The sequence below is a fragment of the Argentina silus genome, assembly GCF_951799395.1.
Source record: "Argentina silus genome assembly, contig: scaffold_129, whole genome shotgun sequence".
NCBI lineage: Eukaryota > Metazoa > Chordata > Actinopteri > Argentiniformes > Argentinidae > Argentina > Argentina silus.
Genome location: NW_028152305.1, coordinates 79,197 through 96,209, shown reverse-complemented (window position 1 = coordinate 96,209; position 17,013 = coordinate 79,197). Strand labels below are relative to the sequence as shown.

General features: G+C 49.1%; 1 protein-coding gene across 1 annotated transcript in view; it reads right to left on the bottom strand.

Moving 5' to 3' along the window:
* LOC310824897 (protocadherin Fat 4-like) overlaps positions 1-1,458 on the bottom strand; it is a gene marked incomplete at its 5' end in the record, with an annotated part of 30,859 nt that extends 29,401 nt beyond the window's left edge. Inside the window, one exon of the mRNA XM_083698155.1 lies at positions 769-1,458. Coding sequence (XP_083554281.1) covers positions 769-1,458 — 690 coding nt within the window. The remainder of the gene's footprint in view (positions 1-768) is intronic.
* Positions 1,459-17,013: the final 15,555 nt, after the last annotated feature.

Here is a 17,013-nt window from a genome sequence, read left to right as displayed (position 1 = left end):
TCAGGTTTATGAAGACAGGATCCATCTCTTCTGTCTCATGTTTATGAAGACAGGATCCATCTCTTCTGTCTCAGGTTTATGAAGACAGGATCCATCTCTTCTGTCTCAGGTTTATGAAGACAGGATCCATCTCTTCTGTCTCAGGTTTATGAAGACAGGATCCATCTCTTCTGTCTCAGGTTTATGAAGACAGGATCCATCTCTTCTGTCTCAGGTTTATGAAGACAGGATCCATCTCTTCTGTCTCATGTTTATGAAGACAGGATCCATCTCTTCTGTCTCATGTTTATGAAGACAGGATCCATCTCTGGAGCTCTCCCCGGGGGCTGAGAATGACTTCATAATGAGCTGCTTTGGCTGCTTCCCTTCAAAACAATGGTTGCCATGTACTGTCAGTATAGATATGTGTAAAGTAGAACGGCATCTTTCTGATGAGGCTGCATTGACATTGAAAAAAGCAAGAAAATCCACGCGGTAGTTTGGTGCGGTGCAGGCTGGGAGGTGGAACTTCAAAGACAGGAAGAGAGACACACACTCTTGCTCTCCGATGCTGATTATTTATTTAGCAACCGTTGGGGCAGGAAGCTGCGTTCTTCAGGGTTTTAATCATTGAAATGATCATTGCAGTGACATTACATGAAGCCTGTTCTCTCTGTAGCCGAGTTGAGATGGTAAACTCACTCCTCAAGTTCAAAGGGTCTGTGTGTTGGCAAGCCAGAGGTTGAAGTTTGAGGCTTGGTCGGAGCAAGTGGAATATTGCGGGGCTACTGTTTGCAACAACTTGATATCTGCCTCCTCTGCCCTGTTCTTCAACTTGATATCTGCCTCCTCTGCCCTGTTCTTCAACTTGATATCTGCCTCCTCTGCCCTGTTCTTCAACTTGATATCTGCCACCTCTGCCCTGTTCTTCAACTTGATATCTGCCTCCTCTGCCCTGTTCTTCAACTTGATATCTGCCACCTCTGCCCTGTTCTTCAACTTGATATCTGCCTCCTCTGCCCTGTTCTTCAACTTGATATCTGCCACCTCTGCCCTGTTCTTCAACTTGATATCTGCCACCTCTGCCCTGTTCTTCAACTTGATATCTGCCTCCTCTGCCCTGTTCTTCAACTTGATATCTGCCACCTCTGCCCTGTTCTTCAACTTGATATCTGCCACCTCTGCCCTGTTCTTCAACTTGATATCTGCCACCTCTGCCCTGTTCTTCAACTTGATATCTGCCACCTCTGCCCTGTTCTTCAACTTGATATCTGCCTCCTCTGCCCTGTTCTTCAACTTGATATCTGCCTCCTCTGCCCTGTTCTTCAACTTGATATCTGCCACCTCTGCCCTGTTCTTCAACTTGATATCTGCCTCCTCTGCCCTGTTCTTCAACTTGATATCTGCCACCTCTGCCCTGTTCTTCAACTTGATATCTGCCTCCTCTGCCCTGTTCTTCAACGTGTGACCAACACTCATTTTGAGTCCACATTGGAGCATATCAGTATGTGGACATCCCACATCCCACATCCCACATCCCACATCCCACATCCCACATCCCATCCTGGCAGACGTGTTGCTACATCACAGAGATTAACGCACACATCAAGGCGCTGTGTCAAAGGTCTCCTGAAGCAGACGAACCCATAATTGCCTAATAACTGAAGTCTGTTTTGGCTCAAGCACATAAATACTAATGATGTAACCCTGATTTAAGGGGTGGCCATTTTGGAAACCGACAGAGAGGGATTAGGCTAAAGAGCTTCACCCGCACAATCCTTCAAAACTTCCTTCCTCCCCCCCTGTCTCCCCCCTGTCCCCCACCATCCCACTTCCCTGTGCCATCTCAACTGTTGCAAATCCATTCAGAGGGCGTAGATCTGTTGTGGCAGGATCTCTCCTGCTGAGTGCCTCTCTGAACCGCAGGCTAACCGCTAACGCTAACCGACAGGTTAACTTGGGCTGGAGCAGAGACCTGACTGCTGCCTCTATGAACCGTGTGTTTAAAACCTCTTTCTTCTGCTAATTGCTTGTTGCGAGAGGGCCGGCGGAAGCGGCTTATGTCTTCAGTGTGAGTTGGTGAAGCACACAGACGTTAGCTTGGCATGACACAGGCTCAGCTCATAACACATCACAGCAGGGGGACGTGGTTCTGTGTTGTGGGGTACCTCAGCAGTGGTGACTACACTACCGTTTAGAACTAGGGTACCTCAGAAGTGTTACAACCAGGGTACCTCAGAAGTGTTCCAACCAGGGTACCTCAGAAGTGTTACAACCAGGGTACCTCAGCCGTGTGCTTACCTGAATCACATTTGTATTTATTTAAGAAGATCTCATATGACATGGGAACCAGAGTTGGGGCCAATTGCTCCATCAATTCAGGAAGTGTTTTAAAACATACATTTCTAATTCCCAAACTTTTATTTTTAATTTACAGTAGAATGTCAAGAACACACAGTTGAGTTGCTGTATATTGGAACATACAGTATACCAGATACATACCAGATACATACCAGATACATACCAGATACAGACAGTATACCAGATACATACCAGATACATACCAGATACATACCAGATACAGACAGTATACCAGATACATACAGTATACCAGATACATACCAGATACATACCAGATACATACAGTATACCAGATACATACAGTATACCAGATACATACCAGATACATACAGTATACCAGATACATACCAGATACATACCAGATACATACCAGATACAGACAGTATACCAGATACATACCAGATACATACAGTATACCAGATACATACCAGATACATACAGTATACCAGATACATACAGTATACCAGATACATACCAGATACATACCAGATACATACAGTATACCAGATACTCAGAGTTCAATGGATTGAAAAGACGTTGAAAATGAATGGCCTTTTTTCAACTACCGAATTGGAAATTAATTCACTTCCGGAATCGATGGAATTGAAAAGGAATTCGGTCCAACCCTGACGGTCCCAACCCTGACGGTCCCGACCCTGATGGTCCCGACCCTGACGTTCCCGACCCTGACGTTCCCGACCCTGACGTTCCCGACCCTGGCGGTCCCGACACATTTCAATGGGAATTGTTTCCAATACAGTCAAGAATAACATTCCGTAGTTCGTTCCAGCATACAGTACAGCTCATGTGAACTGTCTACTTTGTATACATCAGACCATTGTCTAAGTGTAGACCAACTACTCTCCCTAACCCAATCACAGCCCTGCATATGAAACCAGATGTACCAGACCCAAATCCTCAGCACACAGATCCAACATAACACAACTCCTGTAGGACCAATTTTCCTTGTCCTTCCACATGTGAAGTATGAAATGAAGCCATTACAGGAGAGGGAACGTCCCCTCGGGACCACTTCTCCTCCAGTGTCATCTTTCATTGTCCGTCCTCCTCTCTCAGGAATTTGATGACATCATAATGATGGCGTGTGTGTGAGGCGGTTGCCGGGCGATGGCTGCTACTGCAGCAGACACACACACACACACACACACACACACACACACACACACACACACACACACATCACATCACAGTCTCAAACGTCTTAATTGACTGCAGGTCTTCATGAGCGGGGGACTGGCAGAGGGAGTGATAAACTGTCTCAGTCCTGATCATTAGCTTGACCCTGTCTTCCCTCAGAGCAGACAGCCTGACCAGACATTGCCGCGATCAGCTGTCATATCATAGTTATAACAGTGGCGTAACCTGTGTTATTACATGCTTATAAGGTAGTTAGTGCAGTACATGTCGTTATAGAGTGCTTACCAGTTGATCTCACTTCTGTTGAGAATTGGTGCATATTTAATACTGAATAATAATGATGATAATAATAATAATAATAATAGTTTATTATAATAATAATAATAATAATAATAATAATAATAATAATAATAATAATAATAATAATAATAATAATAATAATGATACTTTTTAAATTATTATTATTATCAGTAGTAGCAGTAGTATTATTATATACTCACTAAATGTAGTTGCTACTAAGTGTGAGTGTTCCTTTAGTTTCATGTTCTAGTTGATCTAGGTCTACAGTAAGTAGCTGAACCAGAGGCTTTCCAGGCTGAGAGCGTAGCAGAGCCTGGGGGTCATTCATCAGTCTGGTCTCCAGGCCAGAGGGGGGTGGGGGGGTGGGGGGGGTGCAGAGAGACATCCCTTCTGACGGGAGACTAATCCACACAGGTGTCTCACAGCTAACCGCCAGCTGTCTGACAGGCAACTCTTACATTAGCAAACGGTATTTGTCATTTCGCTACTAAAAGGGTCATTTGTTAACTTGTGTGTTATTGCAGCTTAAAGTGCTGTTTCGTTCTTGGTAACGACCACAGTTTGGAACCAGAGGGACACCGTTCTTTTCTCTAGTGCTTCAAAATGTGAGGCAGCTTCTTTTGTCCAGTCAGGAACATGCAGTGAAGCACATACTATAGCATTCTAGTGTCTAAAACTGTTTCTGCTAACACACTATTCAGTTCAACACTGGTGAAAACCCCCCAGGTCTAATCTTCCTGGTGAAAACCCCCCAGGTCTAATCTTCCTGGTGAAAACCCCCCAGGTCTAATCTTCCTGGTGAAAACCCCCCAGGTCTAATCTTTCTGTTGAAACCTGACATAGAAAAGCAAACCGGTGTCTGTGCTTCTCTCCATCATTTGGTCCTTCAAAGTAAAGATTGATAACCAGAGCAATAACCCCACCCACCGGGACCCTCCATGAACGAAACGCTTCAGCGGGCTAGCACAGACGGAACGTTACATCTTGACGTTCTAGAACCTGTGAGTTCTGATGTTCTAGAACCGGAACCGGAGTGTTGAGTCCTGCTGGGTCTCGCTGTGACAGAACACAGTAGCGTTCTATGGAAGCACACGCAGGCCACGGCCCGTTACCACGTCAACGCTCCTGATTTATACCACGCCGGGGACGCCGCGTTCACCGTGGAGGATCACACGTGCAGAAGGTATGCTGCTGACCTCCGCGCCTCTGGTGGCCTGCGTTGGGTCACGGGGTCTGTGTTTAGGGGTTCCTCTCTGCGTCTGGGAGATGCCAGGACGCCCCTCACACCTCGACACGGCGGGAAGATCTGGTCTGTGGAGGTCACGTTGCCATAGCCACCCGGCGGAGGAATGCCTCTTCGGGGACGTCTTCGGCGTCCTTTGGGGGCCGTTTCACGTGTTTAACGATGGTTGAAAGCAGGGATGTGCGAAGAGAAGCGCAGGACCAGGAGGGCGAGATGTCCGTCAAACTAGTAGGACGCCAGATCAAACTAGGTTAAATTCAAGCTAGGTTAAATTCAAACTAGGTTAAATTCAAACTAGGTTAAATTCAAACTAGGTTAAATTCAAACTAGGTTAAATTCAAGCTAGGTTAAATTCAAACTAGGTTAAATTCAAACTAGGTTAAATTCAAGCTAGGTTAAATTCAAACTAGGTTAAATTCAAGCTAGGTTAAATTCAAACTAGGTTAAATTCAAGCTAGGTTAAATTCAAACTAGGTTAAATTCAAACTAGGTTAAATTCAAACTAGGTTAAATTCAAGCTAGGTTAAATTCAAACTAGGTTAAATTCAAGCTAGGTTAAATTCAAACTAGGTTAAATTCAAGCTAGGTTAAATTCAAGCTAGGTTAAGTTCAAGCTAGGTTAAATTCAAGCAGCTGAAATTGTAACTTGTGGAAACTGGAAACACTGTGCTTGATTCTGATGTATTTCTGGCTCAATAGTGTTGGATATATAGGAGGCAGGGAAAACCCTGCCTGATCATCAGGTGTGTGTTTCCATTCATGGAAAACAGACCAACTCCCCTATTTAAACCAAATCACCGTTAACTTAACAAGGGGACCATAATGAGTCGTTCCCCAACTCTGTATGAGGCCCCTCTTGTGCAGCTCCAGTCAGGCATGCAAGGGTTAACCACTCAGGTGGAAAGAGAATGAGAACCATAAGGGGTCTATTTCTGGTTCTCAGGGAGAAGCTCTTGTCTCTCGTCAACGACACCAGTGTTCCTCCATCAACGACAGCAGTCCCCCACCGCGCTGCTCCACGTCCACCTGTTGCCCTGCCCTGGCCTGACACGTCCCCTACCCCCTGTCCCCCTGTCCCTTGTCCTCTCTCCTCTGTCTCCTGTCCCCCTCCCCTTTTCCCTTGTCCCCTGCCCCCTGTCCCCCTGTCCCCTGTCCCCTGCCCCCTGTCCCCCTGTCTCCTGTCCCCTGTACCCTGTCCCCTGCCCCCTGTCCCCCTGTCTCCTGTCCCCTGTCCCCTGTCCCCTGTCCCCCTGTCCCCTGTCCCCTGTCCCCTGTCCCCTGTCCCTTCTCCCCTGTCGTCCTCCCCTGTCTCCTGGGCCCTGTCCCTTGCCCCAGACCTAGGCTAGACCCAGGCCAGACCCAGGCTAGACCCAGGCCAGACCCAGGCTAGACCCAGGCCAGACCCAGGCTAGACCCAGGCTACATCCAGGCCAGACTAAGGCCAGACCCAGGCCAGACCCAGGCCACACCCAGGCTAGACCCAGGCCAGACCCAGGCCAGACCCAGGCCAGACCCAGGCTAGACCCAGGAAATCCCTTGTGAGCACCCACACACATCTCCCATTCAACAAACCAGAACGAGAGGCTTTGTTTCTGTTATAAAAACAGCGGCCACACACAGCGCGCGTGTCTTTGCGGCGTGGCATGCAGGCATGCGCCTGGAGAATAACCAGTTCATGGCTTCAGTTGCTGGTTTGATTTTAGCGTGAGCCCGCCGCACTCACACAGGGTAGATTTGGCTTCTAATTTAGCTAAGCTTACACGACCAGCTGACCAAGGACGCGATTCACGGCGGGCTCGGGGGCTCGGGAGAGGAGTGGAGAGGAGAGGAGAGGAGGAGAGGAGGAGAGGAGGAGAGGAGAGGGTGGGAGGAGAGCAGGAGAGGGGTACTCTCTCCCTCTCTCTCTCTCTCTCTCTCTCCCTCTCTCTCTCTCTCTCCCTCTCTCCCTCTCTCTCTCTCTCTCTCTCTCCCTCTCTCTCTCTCTCTCTCTCTCTTTCTCTCTCTCTCTCTCTCCCTCTCTCTCTCTCTCTCTCTCTCTCTCTCTCTCTCTCTCTCTCTCTCTCTCTCTCTTCAGCCCCTCCTGTTTTTACACATGATCCTGATGTACAACACAGCCATATATTCTGTGCGTTTCTACAGTCCCATTTCCCCTCTGTCCTTATTAGCAAGGAGACAGGCCGCCCAGTGAGGCCGGGCTGGCTACCCAGCGGAGCGGAGGCCCTTCAGCCCAGTGAGGCCGGGCTGGCTACCCAGCGGAGCGGAGGCCCTTCAGCCCAGTGAGGCCGGGCTGGCTACCCAGCGGAGCGGAGGCCCTTCAGCCCAGTGAGGCTGGGCTGGCTACCCAGCGGAGCGGAGGCCCTTCAGCCCAGTGAGGCTGGGCTGGCTACCCAGCGGAGCGGAGGCCCTTCAGCCCAGTGAGGCCGGGCTGGCTACCCAGCGGAGCGGAGGCCCTTCAGCCCAGTGAGGCTGGGCTGGCTACCCAGCGGAGCGGAGGCCCTTCAGCCCAGTGAGGCTGGGCTGGCTACCCAGCGGAGCGGAGGCCCTTCAGCCCAGTGAGGCCGGGCTGGCTACCCAGCGGAGCGGAGGCCCTTCAGCCCAGTGAGGCCGGGCTGGCTACCCAGCGGAGCGGAGGCCCTTCAGCCCAGTGAGGCTGGGCTGGCTACCCAGCGGAGCGGAGGCCCTTCAGCCCAGTGAGGCCGGGCTGGCTACCCAGCGGAGCGGAGGCCCTTCAGCCCAGTGAGGCCGGGCTGGCTACCCAGCGGAGCGGAGGCCCTTCAGCCCAGTGAGGCCGGGCTGGCTACCCAGCGGAGCGGAGGCCCTTCAGCCCAGTGAGGGGCCAGAGCCAGACTCCTGGTCCAGATGTCAACCACGACCCAACTCAGTTTATCAGACAGTCCCTTTCAACCATTTTAATCTGAGGGAGATACACAAGGCTGGATTAGATATCCAACCGCCCTGGACGTTGGGGCAGATTATGCTTCTGTGAGACAGGAAACGACTATGACATCAGTTAGTTAGAGAATGTATAAACAGGAAATGACATACCTGAGACGATGTGCCTCTTACTTGGTTACCAAGGCCACCATTCAATCCACTGCAGATTGTGGCTTTCAACAGAGAGCTTTCAGAAATGATGATCAAATCATGTTGGTGAATAAAACACACCTGAAAGACGCTTGTTTCTCAGATGGACTTTAACAAGTTAACTGTTGCCCTCCTTCCTGAACTGGAAGAGAAACAATAGTTACATAACCTACTCTGCAGTGTTACTTCACACGGTTGTCAGCTAAACACAGGTAGACACACACACACACACACACACGCACACGCACATGCACACACACACACACGTGCGCGCACACACACACACACACACACACACACACAGGTTGCATTGAGGACGTGACCCTGACAAGGTGCAGAGTGTAGACGTTGTGTTCCCTCCATTAGACATTCAGCTGGAGAGAGAAAATAAGCAGTAATCCATTTTCCATCTCTGGAATACAAACACACTGTATTGTTTTGGTTGGCAGGGAGAGAGGAGGAGAGGGAGGGAGGGAGAGAGCGAGCTAGAGGGAGAGAGGAGGAGAGGGAGGGAGGGAGAGAGCGAGCTAGAGGGAGAGCTAGAGAGAGAGGGAGGGAGAGAGCGAGCTAGAGGGAGAGAGGAGGAGAGGGAGGGAGGGAGAGAGCTAGAGGGAGAGAGGAGGAGAGGGAGGGAGAGAGCGAGCTAGAGGGAGAGAGGAGGAGAGGGAGGGAGGGAGAGAGGGAGAGAGCGAGCTAGAGGGAGAGAGGAGGAGAGGGAGGGAGGGAGAGAGCGAGCTAGAGGGAGAGCTAGAGAGAGAGGGAGGGAGAGAGCGAGCTAGAGGGAGAGAGGAGGAGAGGGAGGGAGGGAGAGAGCTAGAGGGAGAGAGGAGGAGAGGGAAGGAGGGAGCGAGCTAGAGGGAGAGCTAGAGGGAGAGAGAGAGAAAGAAAGAAATATGGTTACTGAGGTTTCTGTGTTCTTAATCTCTGCTCTAGACCGAGCGTTTGAATGTTTACACATTGTCCTGGACTTCAAAGGTGTGTGGGTGTTGTTGCTGCTGATGAACATCCAGTCCAACATGTCCAAGTTTCCTCTCTCACTTCACAGACCAGGTAGAACAGGATGCGTCTAAACCACAGAACTTCCCAAGTGTCTGTCTCCCACTACGGCCAAATCACTCTGGTCCAACATCAGTCATCAGGTCATCATCGCAGGCCATCAATGCATCTGACGGAGGCTGTATTTAGTCTCTCTAATGAATTCTACAAACGAGTTGTTCTTTGTGACATTAAAATGTGCTTCTTCGTTTAGTCAACGTGCTTATAGACGTGATCAAGCCTGATGAATGCTCTTGGTTGTGGATATGTGTAGGATGTGATAACGTCTATATATATATATATATTACCATTTCACTACCATATTGATAGCATATATATATATATATTACCATTTCACTACCATATTGATAGCATATATATATATATTACCATTTCACTACCATATTGATAGCATATATATATATATTACTATTTCACTACCATATTGATAGCATATATATATATATTACCATTTCACTACCATATTGATAGCATATATATATATATTACCATTTCACTACCATATTGATAGCATATATATATATATTACCATTTCACTACCATATTGATAGCATATATACTGTATATTACCATTTCACTACCATATTGATAGCATATATATATATATATTACCATTTCACTACCATATTGATAGCATATATATATATATTACCATTTCACTACCATATTGATAGCATATATACTGTATATTACCATTTCACTACCATATTGATATTCCACAGTACGGTATGTCCAGATCCCTCCCATCATTTAGACATTTGTCTCAAACACTTCCAGCTATATAATACTTTATTTTCCCAAACCACTTCAACCATCTGCGTTTCTGCCCCTCTTTCTCTAAACCGTCTCAATGCACGGCGAAGGCATGTGTTTTAAATCCATTGTACGGCTTTTTCAGGTTTGTGTTTCTTCTGGAAAATGTCTAATTCCAATGTAAGTAAATGAGAATAGATACTTTTCCTGGTTTGTCTTACCCATCCGCGGGCCCGTGTGTTGGAACAGCTGACAGAGACTCAAACAGACAGTTTGGATGAGCCTCCTAAATCGCTGTTGTCTCGAGTGTCCTGCCCCATGCCAATTATGTAAAAGCAGTAAACACTACCAGTAGGGTACGATCAGGGGAGGCTGGCGGAGGTAGAAATCGGAGCACGGCTCATTGTAATGCATGGAACGGAATGAGGAACGGTATCAAACACACGCGTGTTTGATATCATTCCTCATTCCGTCCCATCTATTACAATGAGCCTGTCCTCCGATGTGTACCTCCGCCAGCCTCCCCTGGATATGATAATAGGAAAAATGTGCAGCAGCTCTCTTCAGAATGAAGCTAGCTGCTCAGTAAGGCGGGACGCTAGGCGATGGGGATAGATGGTGTGTTTGAAGTGAGACGTTTTCATGCTTCCTATAAACGGCTTCACCTCCTGAAGATGGCAGCCATTAGGGCTGACTCAGCAGGGTCCAGATAGGGTTCCTACCACGGGAACAGCTGTCTCCTCCAACACACGGGACCAACGGACAGCTGGATAAAGTGATAATTAGTAACATGCCCATGTGTAACTGGGGAGGCTGGTGAAGGTAGAAATTGGATAATCCATGCATTACAATGAGCCCGTCCTCCGATTTCTACCTCCACCAGCCTCCTCTGATGTGCAAGACGTGTTGGGAAGGCGTGACTTTGGTGCAAATGGAACAATTATCCCCCTTCCTGTGTGTGTGTGTGTGTGTGTGTGTCTGTGTCTGTGTGTGTGTGTGTGTGTGTGTGTGTGTGTGTGTGTGTGCGCTCGTCAAACGAGTCGCTAAATCATTTAGCGTTCCCTCAGATCTCCGTCCAAGAAACAAAGGATGCACAAGTGATACAGCGGAGGGTAGATGTGTGTGTGTGTGTGTGTGTGTGTGTGTGTGTGTGTGTGTGTGTGTGTGTGTGTGTGTGTGTGAGTTGTATCGGATGGGCTGACAGAGGGGCTGTAGGGATGAAACACCAAGATGCCAGACATCTGCGGCGTATTACCGACCAACCAGCATCTGTCGCTGTCAGGAAGATGTCGCCATCGAAGCCCGCTCAGCCCGTGTCAGAACCAAAGCCACGTGCGGAGCATGGCACCGGGTCGGAGCAGCAGGTTCAGCCAGACACAGACGGGCCGGGGGCTTGGCAGAGGGCAGGGGCGCTGCCACGGTCTGCTGCGGCAGGCCTGTCAGCACCGGCCAGCTGCTCCACTGGGTCCACTGTAAACACACGCCGTTCAGAGTCAACTGCTGTTTGCTCTTTTCCCGGGTTGAGTCAGGGCTTCTTCTTGTCCCCCATTCCCCCCTGTCACCCCCCCATCCCCCATTCCCCCCTGTCCCCCCCCATCCCCCGTTCCCCCCTGTCCCCCCCCCCCCCGTTCCCCCCTGCCCCCCCCCCCGTTCCCCCCTGTCACCCCCCCATCACCCATCACCACCCCTGTCCCCCCCCTATCCCCCGTTCCCCCCTGTCCCCCCCATCCCCCGTTACCCCCCCCCCCCCGTTCCCCCCTGTCCCCCCCATCCCCCGTTACCCCCCCCCCCCCCCGTTCCCCCCTGTCCCCCCCCCCCCCCCGTTACCCCCCCCCCCCATCCCCCGTTACCCCCCCCCCCCCCCCCCCCTTCCCCTCTGTCCCCGTACGCTGTTTTGTTTGTCGTGAAGCAGCAAATAGAACATGACCCCAATCAGCGTATGAAGTCATCGAGCCGAATATGAAAACCACATTGGGGGCTCATCCTTTCAAGATGGCTGTCTTTTTCATCCTGGTGTTTGGACGGGGGAGATGACGATGGCGATGGAGTGTGGATGTGCACTTGTTGAAAGATCAACTCTCTACTAATTCAGTCCTTGATATTCCATTATTGTGTCTCTCATGTGAAATGTGGACTGAATAAAAACCATCTGATTGGAAAGTTTCCTTAGAAGCTCTGAAGCAGACGCCACAGGGACGTCTCTCCTCTTCTACCCTTACTGTTGAAGATGCGATGTGTGCTGTAGTTCAGCAGACAACATCTAGAATATGAAATAATGGTATTATGACTGTAATACCTTAAGATCGTGTCTCATTGCTGCTATAAATTGTCTTTACTGTCGACATGAGCAGTACTTTGAGTCAGGGTTAGACTGCAGCTGATATCTTGATCCTTGTCCAAATGTATACACAGACACCCATAAAGCTAGGCCCTCTAGACACACACACACACACACACACACACACACACACACACACACACACACACACACACACACACACACACACACACACACACACACACACACACCCTCCAGACCCGCACCTGCTCCCCTGCCAGACACACAGCCTATCATCTACTGCATCTCACAGTTTTTTTATCAAAAAAAATGTTCCAACTCATCATCCCCTATGGATGATGCCACGAGGCTCAGCCGGGATGAAGGGATGAAGTGGGATAAAAAGGAAGATGGGAAACAGAGTCGTCTGGAAGAGAGGAATGCCATCTGGGCCAATCCGCGTCCCGGATCACGATTCTGCACTCCAAAGCAGAACCGGCTAATTTCTCAAAGCGAAAAAGCCACTGCATCTTGATACCGAAGAACGTCACTGAGATCTTGATGTGAACCTCTCGAATTAGGACAGGATCTGGTTCCCATCACTGGTCTATTGAACTCGATGGCTTGTGTTGGCAGAGCAGAGCAGAGAATCCTCTGGAGACAGCTAAGGCCTAGGGAAGGCTCTGCAGGGAGAGGATGGAGTGACAGGCGGGATCCCAGATCTCGATTGGGAATTAACCTCTGGATCTCTGCTGTGCTTTTCCACTACCTGATACCCTGGTAGCTTGTAACACTTGTATACAGCAAATGAATCCAAAAGAAACAGACTAGTAAGTTGTGTTGGTTATGACATGGTTATGACTGTGTAATTATCCTGTCGTTTCATGTAAACATCGAACACTTTTCTGTCCCGTAAAGTAAACGTCAACCGTTTATTTATTATTCGTCTCGTGAAAGATGTACACAGTGTTCCAGCGTTCGACATCCATGTTCCTCTGCCAGCTGATCTTACAACAAGCATCTAACTTTACCACACGGAAACTGAAAACCATAATACGCCGACTCCTCAGAAACACTCCAGAGTGATTTATCCAAAACATCCAATAATCTGTTCTCGCCCTCTCCACCAGACTACTGTGTACAGTAGCTAGCCTAGCTATCGAATGGCAGCTAGCGTCAGCTCTGCGTACAGAGAGAGAGAGAGAGAGAGGGAAATAGAGAGGGAGGGAGAGAGAGAGAGAGAGAGAGGAAGAGAGAGAGAGTGAGTTGGACTCCTCACAGCCTCCCGTCATCCAAACACACACACAGACCTGCTGTCCCAGGTGCTTAGTGTTCTCTCCTTCCTCTGAGTCTCCCACATCCTCTCTCTCTCTCTCTCTATCTCTCTCTCTTTCTCTCTCTCGCTCTCCTCACTGATCTGTCTCTCAGCCCCTCCAACACAAACCTCTCTAGCAGACCCGGGACAGCGCTGGCTGTTTGTACTCGTACAAATCTCCTGACAAGGCGCCTCGCCTCGGTGGAGAGCAGAGGAGAGTGGGGTGAGAAAGAGGGGGATGAGAAAGAGGGGAGGAAGTTATCACACGTGTAAAATGACTCTGAAATCCCCCCCCCCCCCCCACCTCAGGTCTAACCTCAGCCAAGCAACCATTTTCATTATTATTAACCATGCCCTCAGACCAGCCAAGGCTGGAGGACGGGCTCATCCTCAATCCATCCCATTCATTACAACGACCCCGTCCTCCGATTTCCTACCTCGGCCGGCCTCCCTCCCCCCTGCCCCAGACGTGTGATGGAAGGAGGGAGGAATCTCAGCGCGACCACATGCGGTGGCAGGGCTCCAAGGCTAACAGGCCAGCCGGTGTGTACACCAAGACAGATGAGCGGCACAATGCCGCTCTATTCTCTGTTTATTTTCCCAGTTCAAAGCTCTGGCGCTGGCCCACTCGGTGCCGGCTCTGGCCCGGCCCGGTACCCTCTGATTGCTACACTGAGCCTCCGCAGCCCACAGAGGCTTTAGACGCCGGCCTGCGCCAGCTACCAACACTGAGACTACCCACTGGAGGGAGTGTGTGTGTCTGTGTGTGTGTGTGTGTGTGTGTGTGTGTGTGTGCGTGTGTGTGTGTGTGTGTGTGTGTGTGTGTGTGTGTGTGTGTGTGTGTGTGTGTGTGTCTCTCTCAATTTGTGTGTGTGTGTGTGTGTGTGTGTGTCTCTCCCTCTCAATCTGTGTGTCTGTGTGTATGTAATTTGGTGTGTGTGTGTGTGTGTGTGTGTGTGTGTGTGTGTGTGTGTGTGTGTGTGTGTGTGTGTGTCTCTGTGTGTCTCTGTGTGTGTGTGTGTGTGTGTGTGTGTGTGTGTGTGTGTGTGTGTGTGTACTCTTACTGGTAGGGGGCAGAAGGATTCCTGTGTAACCACACGTTGCTGCGGGCCAACAGGCTTCTTCTGCAGTTTGGCTGAATCACAGCGACCACATGAAAGAGTCCAGGGTCTGTTATCCACCACTGATAAGTAATGTCTCACAGACTACTGACTACCGACTTCCAACGCCACGCTTTCTGCTGCGAGGCTGAGAGGCTGATCCCTGGGCTGCTCCCTGGGCTGATCCCTGGGCTGATCCCAGGGCTGTGTACCGAGCTCGCCACACAATGCTCAACGCTAAAAACCAGAGACCTGATATACTAGCTACTGTATGCAAGCAGAGGAGTCTGGGTAATGTTGAAATGCAGGAGCAAGAATAAGAAGGAGCTGTTTGGTGTTTATGAAGACTCTCTGGCAGTCTCTCTCTCTCTCTCTCTCTCTCTCTGTCTCTCTTTCTCTCTCTCTGTCTCTCCCCTCTCCTCCCCCACCCTCTCTCTGTCTCTCTCTCTCTCTGTCTCTCTCTCTCTCTGTCTCTGTCTCTCTCTCTCTCTCTCTCTGTCTCTGTCTCTCTCTCTCTCTCTCCCTCTCCCCTCTCCTCCCCCACCCTCTCTCTGTCTCTCTCTCTCTGTCTCTCTCTCTCTCTCTCTCTGTCTCTCTCTCTCTCTCTCTCTGTCTCTCTCTCTCTCTCTCTCTGTCTCTCTCTTTCTCCCTCTCTCTCCCTCTCCCCTCTCCTCCCCCACCCTCTCTCTCTCTGTGTGTGTCCCTCTCTCTTCCTCTCTCTCTCTCTCCCCCCTCCTCTAGCACTTTCTCTCTCTCTCTCGCTCTCTCTCTCAATTCTGGAGTAAGAATACGGCTGTCTAATGTTTCTGAAGACACATTTGACTGTCTGGGAATTTTCTCTCTTCCCCTCTCTCTCTCTCTCTCTCTCTCTCTCTCTCTCTCTCTCCATACTGTGACTTTTCCACCATACAGTGAGGATGGATAGCAGATGAAAATCCAGTCAATTAGCAGGTTGGAAATGTGGAGTATAAATATTGTGTCAGCGTTGTCGACCCTGTACTAACACAGCAGGCACTGGAGGAGTCCCACACAGGACAGGCATTACCGCTGACCTCATTAACATTCACATTCAATGCACCATAATCCTTTCCCAAACCAAACTTGACGTTGCAGATATTTGATGGTGCTTTTCTGCTCCATTGTTTTTACTGGAGCGCCTCGATCTGTTCTACAGCAGTAGTGTTGTACATACATGTATCTGTTATTTAGTGTTGTACATACATGTATCTGTTATTTAGTGTTGTACATACATGTATCTGTTCTACAGCAGTAGTGTTGTACATACATGTATCTGTTCTACAGCAGTAGTGTTGTACATACATGTATCGGTTATTTAGTGTTGTACATACATGTATCTGTTATTTAGTGTTGTACATACATGTATCTTTTATTTAGTGTTGTACATACATGTATCTTTTATTTGCGTTGTTAATATTTTCACTGCATCCAAATATTAATTTAGCGTCCGTTCTCAGCGAAATTAACAAACATTGTTTCAGCTCCCAACTGTTTTAATGTGTGTTCTGTTTTCTGACCAAACACCAATGCTTCAAGTGCTGCTGACTTAGACCGGTCCCCAGTGGACCGCTGAGGTGCCCAATGGCTGGAGGAGATGGAGATGAGCCAAGCCATACGGGCCGTGTTATCATACACACTGAAATAGCCTGTTGGTGTTTTATGTTGGTTACTCATTACTTGGGCCTGGAGTTTTACCAGGTCATGTAATAGTCTGTAGCCGCAGGGTTCCAGAGGTTTTTTCTAGTCAGGAAAAACTCTTGGCCCTTCCCATTACACCTACCATAACTCATCTCTGTTACAGAGCCTCTTGCTGTATGTCACCTGCACACACACCCACTCCCCTCCACGCAAGGAAGTGATCTCACCACTTCCTGTTTACTCCCTGAATACGTCCTGTGCTCTTCAGCCCTGGACACTTTCCCGTCGACCAGATCCATAATGCTGAGATGTTATTGCTGATAATCACAGGTTGTCAGAGGGCCTGTAACCATAAGAGAAGCCATTTTCACATGTCAGCTCAGAGGCCGGGGATCTGTCCTGATTAAAGGACCACGGTCCAGATCCTCCCTCTCTGGGCTGTTTGTTTGGGAAACAATTGAACGCCAAGACTGAAATCTCTGGGATTATCTGGTAATAAATGAGAGATGGAGTAATCCTATTGGGTAATCTCATTGTGAGAGGCAGGAAGTTGGTTTTCCCATCGTTTTTGTGTCACATGATGATTGAGTGTAATTGAATTCCCTCTATTGAGAATAACATTTAAAGTGGCTGAGTTTTCTAGTTCTGCTTTAGACGGTCGTAACTCATAATCGGGCTGGTGGTTTAATTGGGTGTATTGGAATGACTCATCTTTGTCTCAGTTCATTTT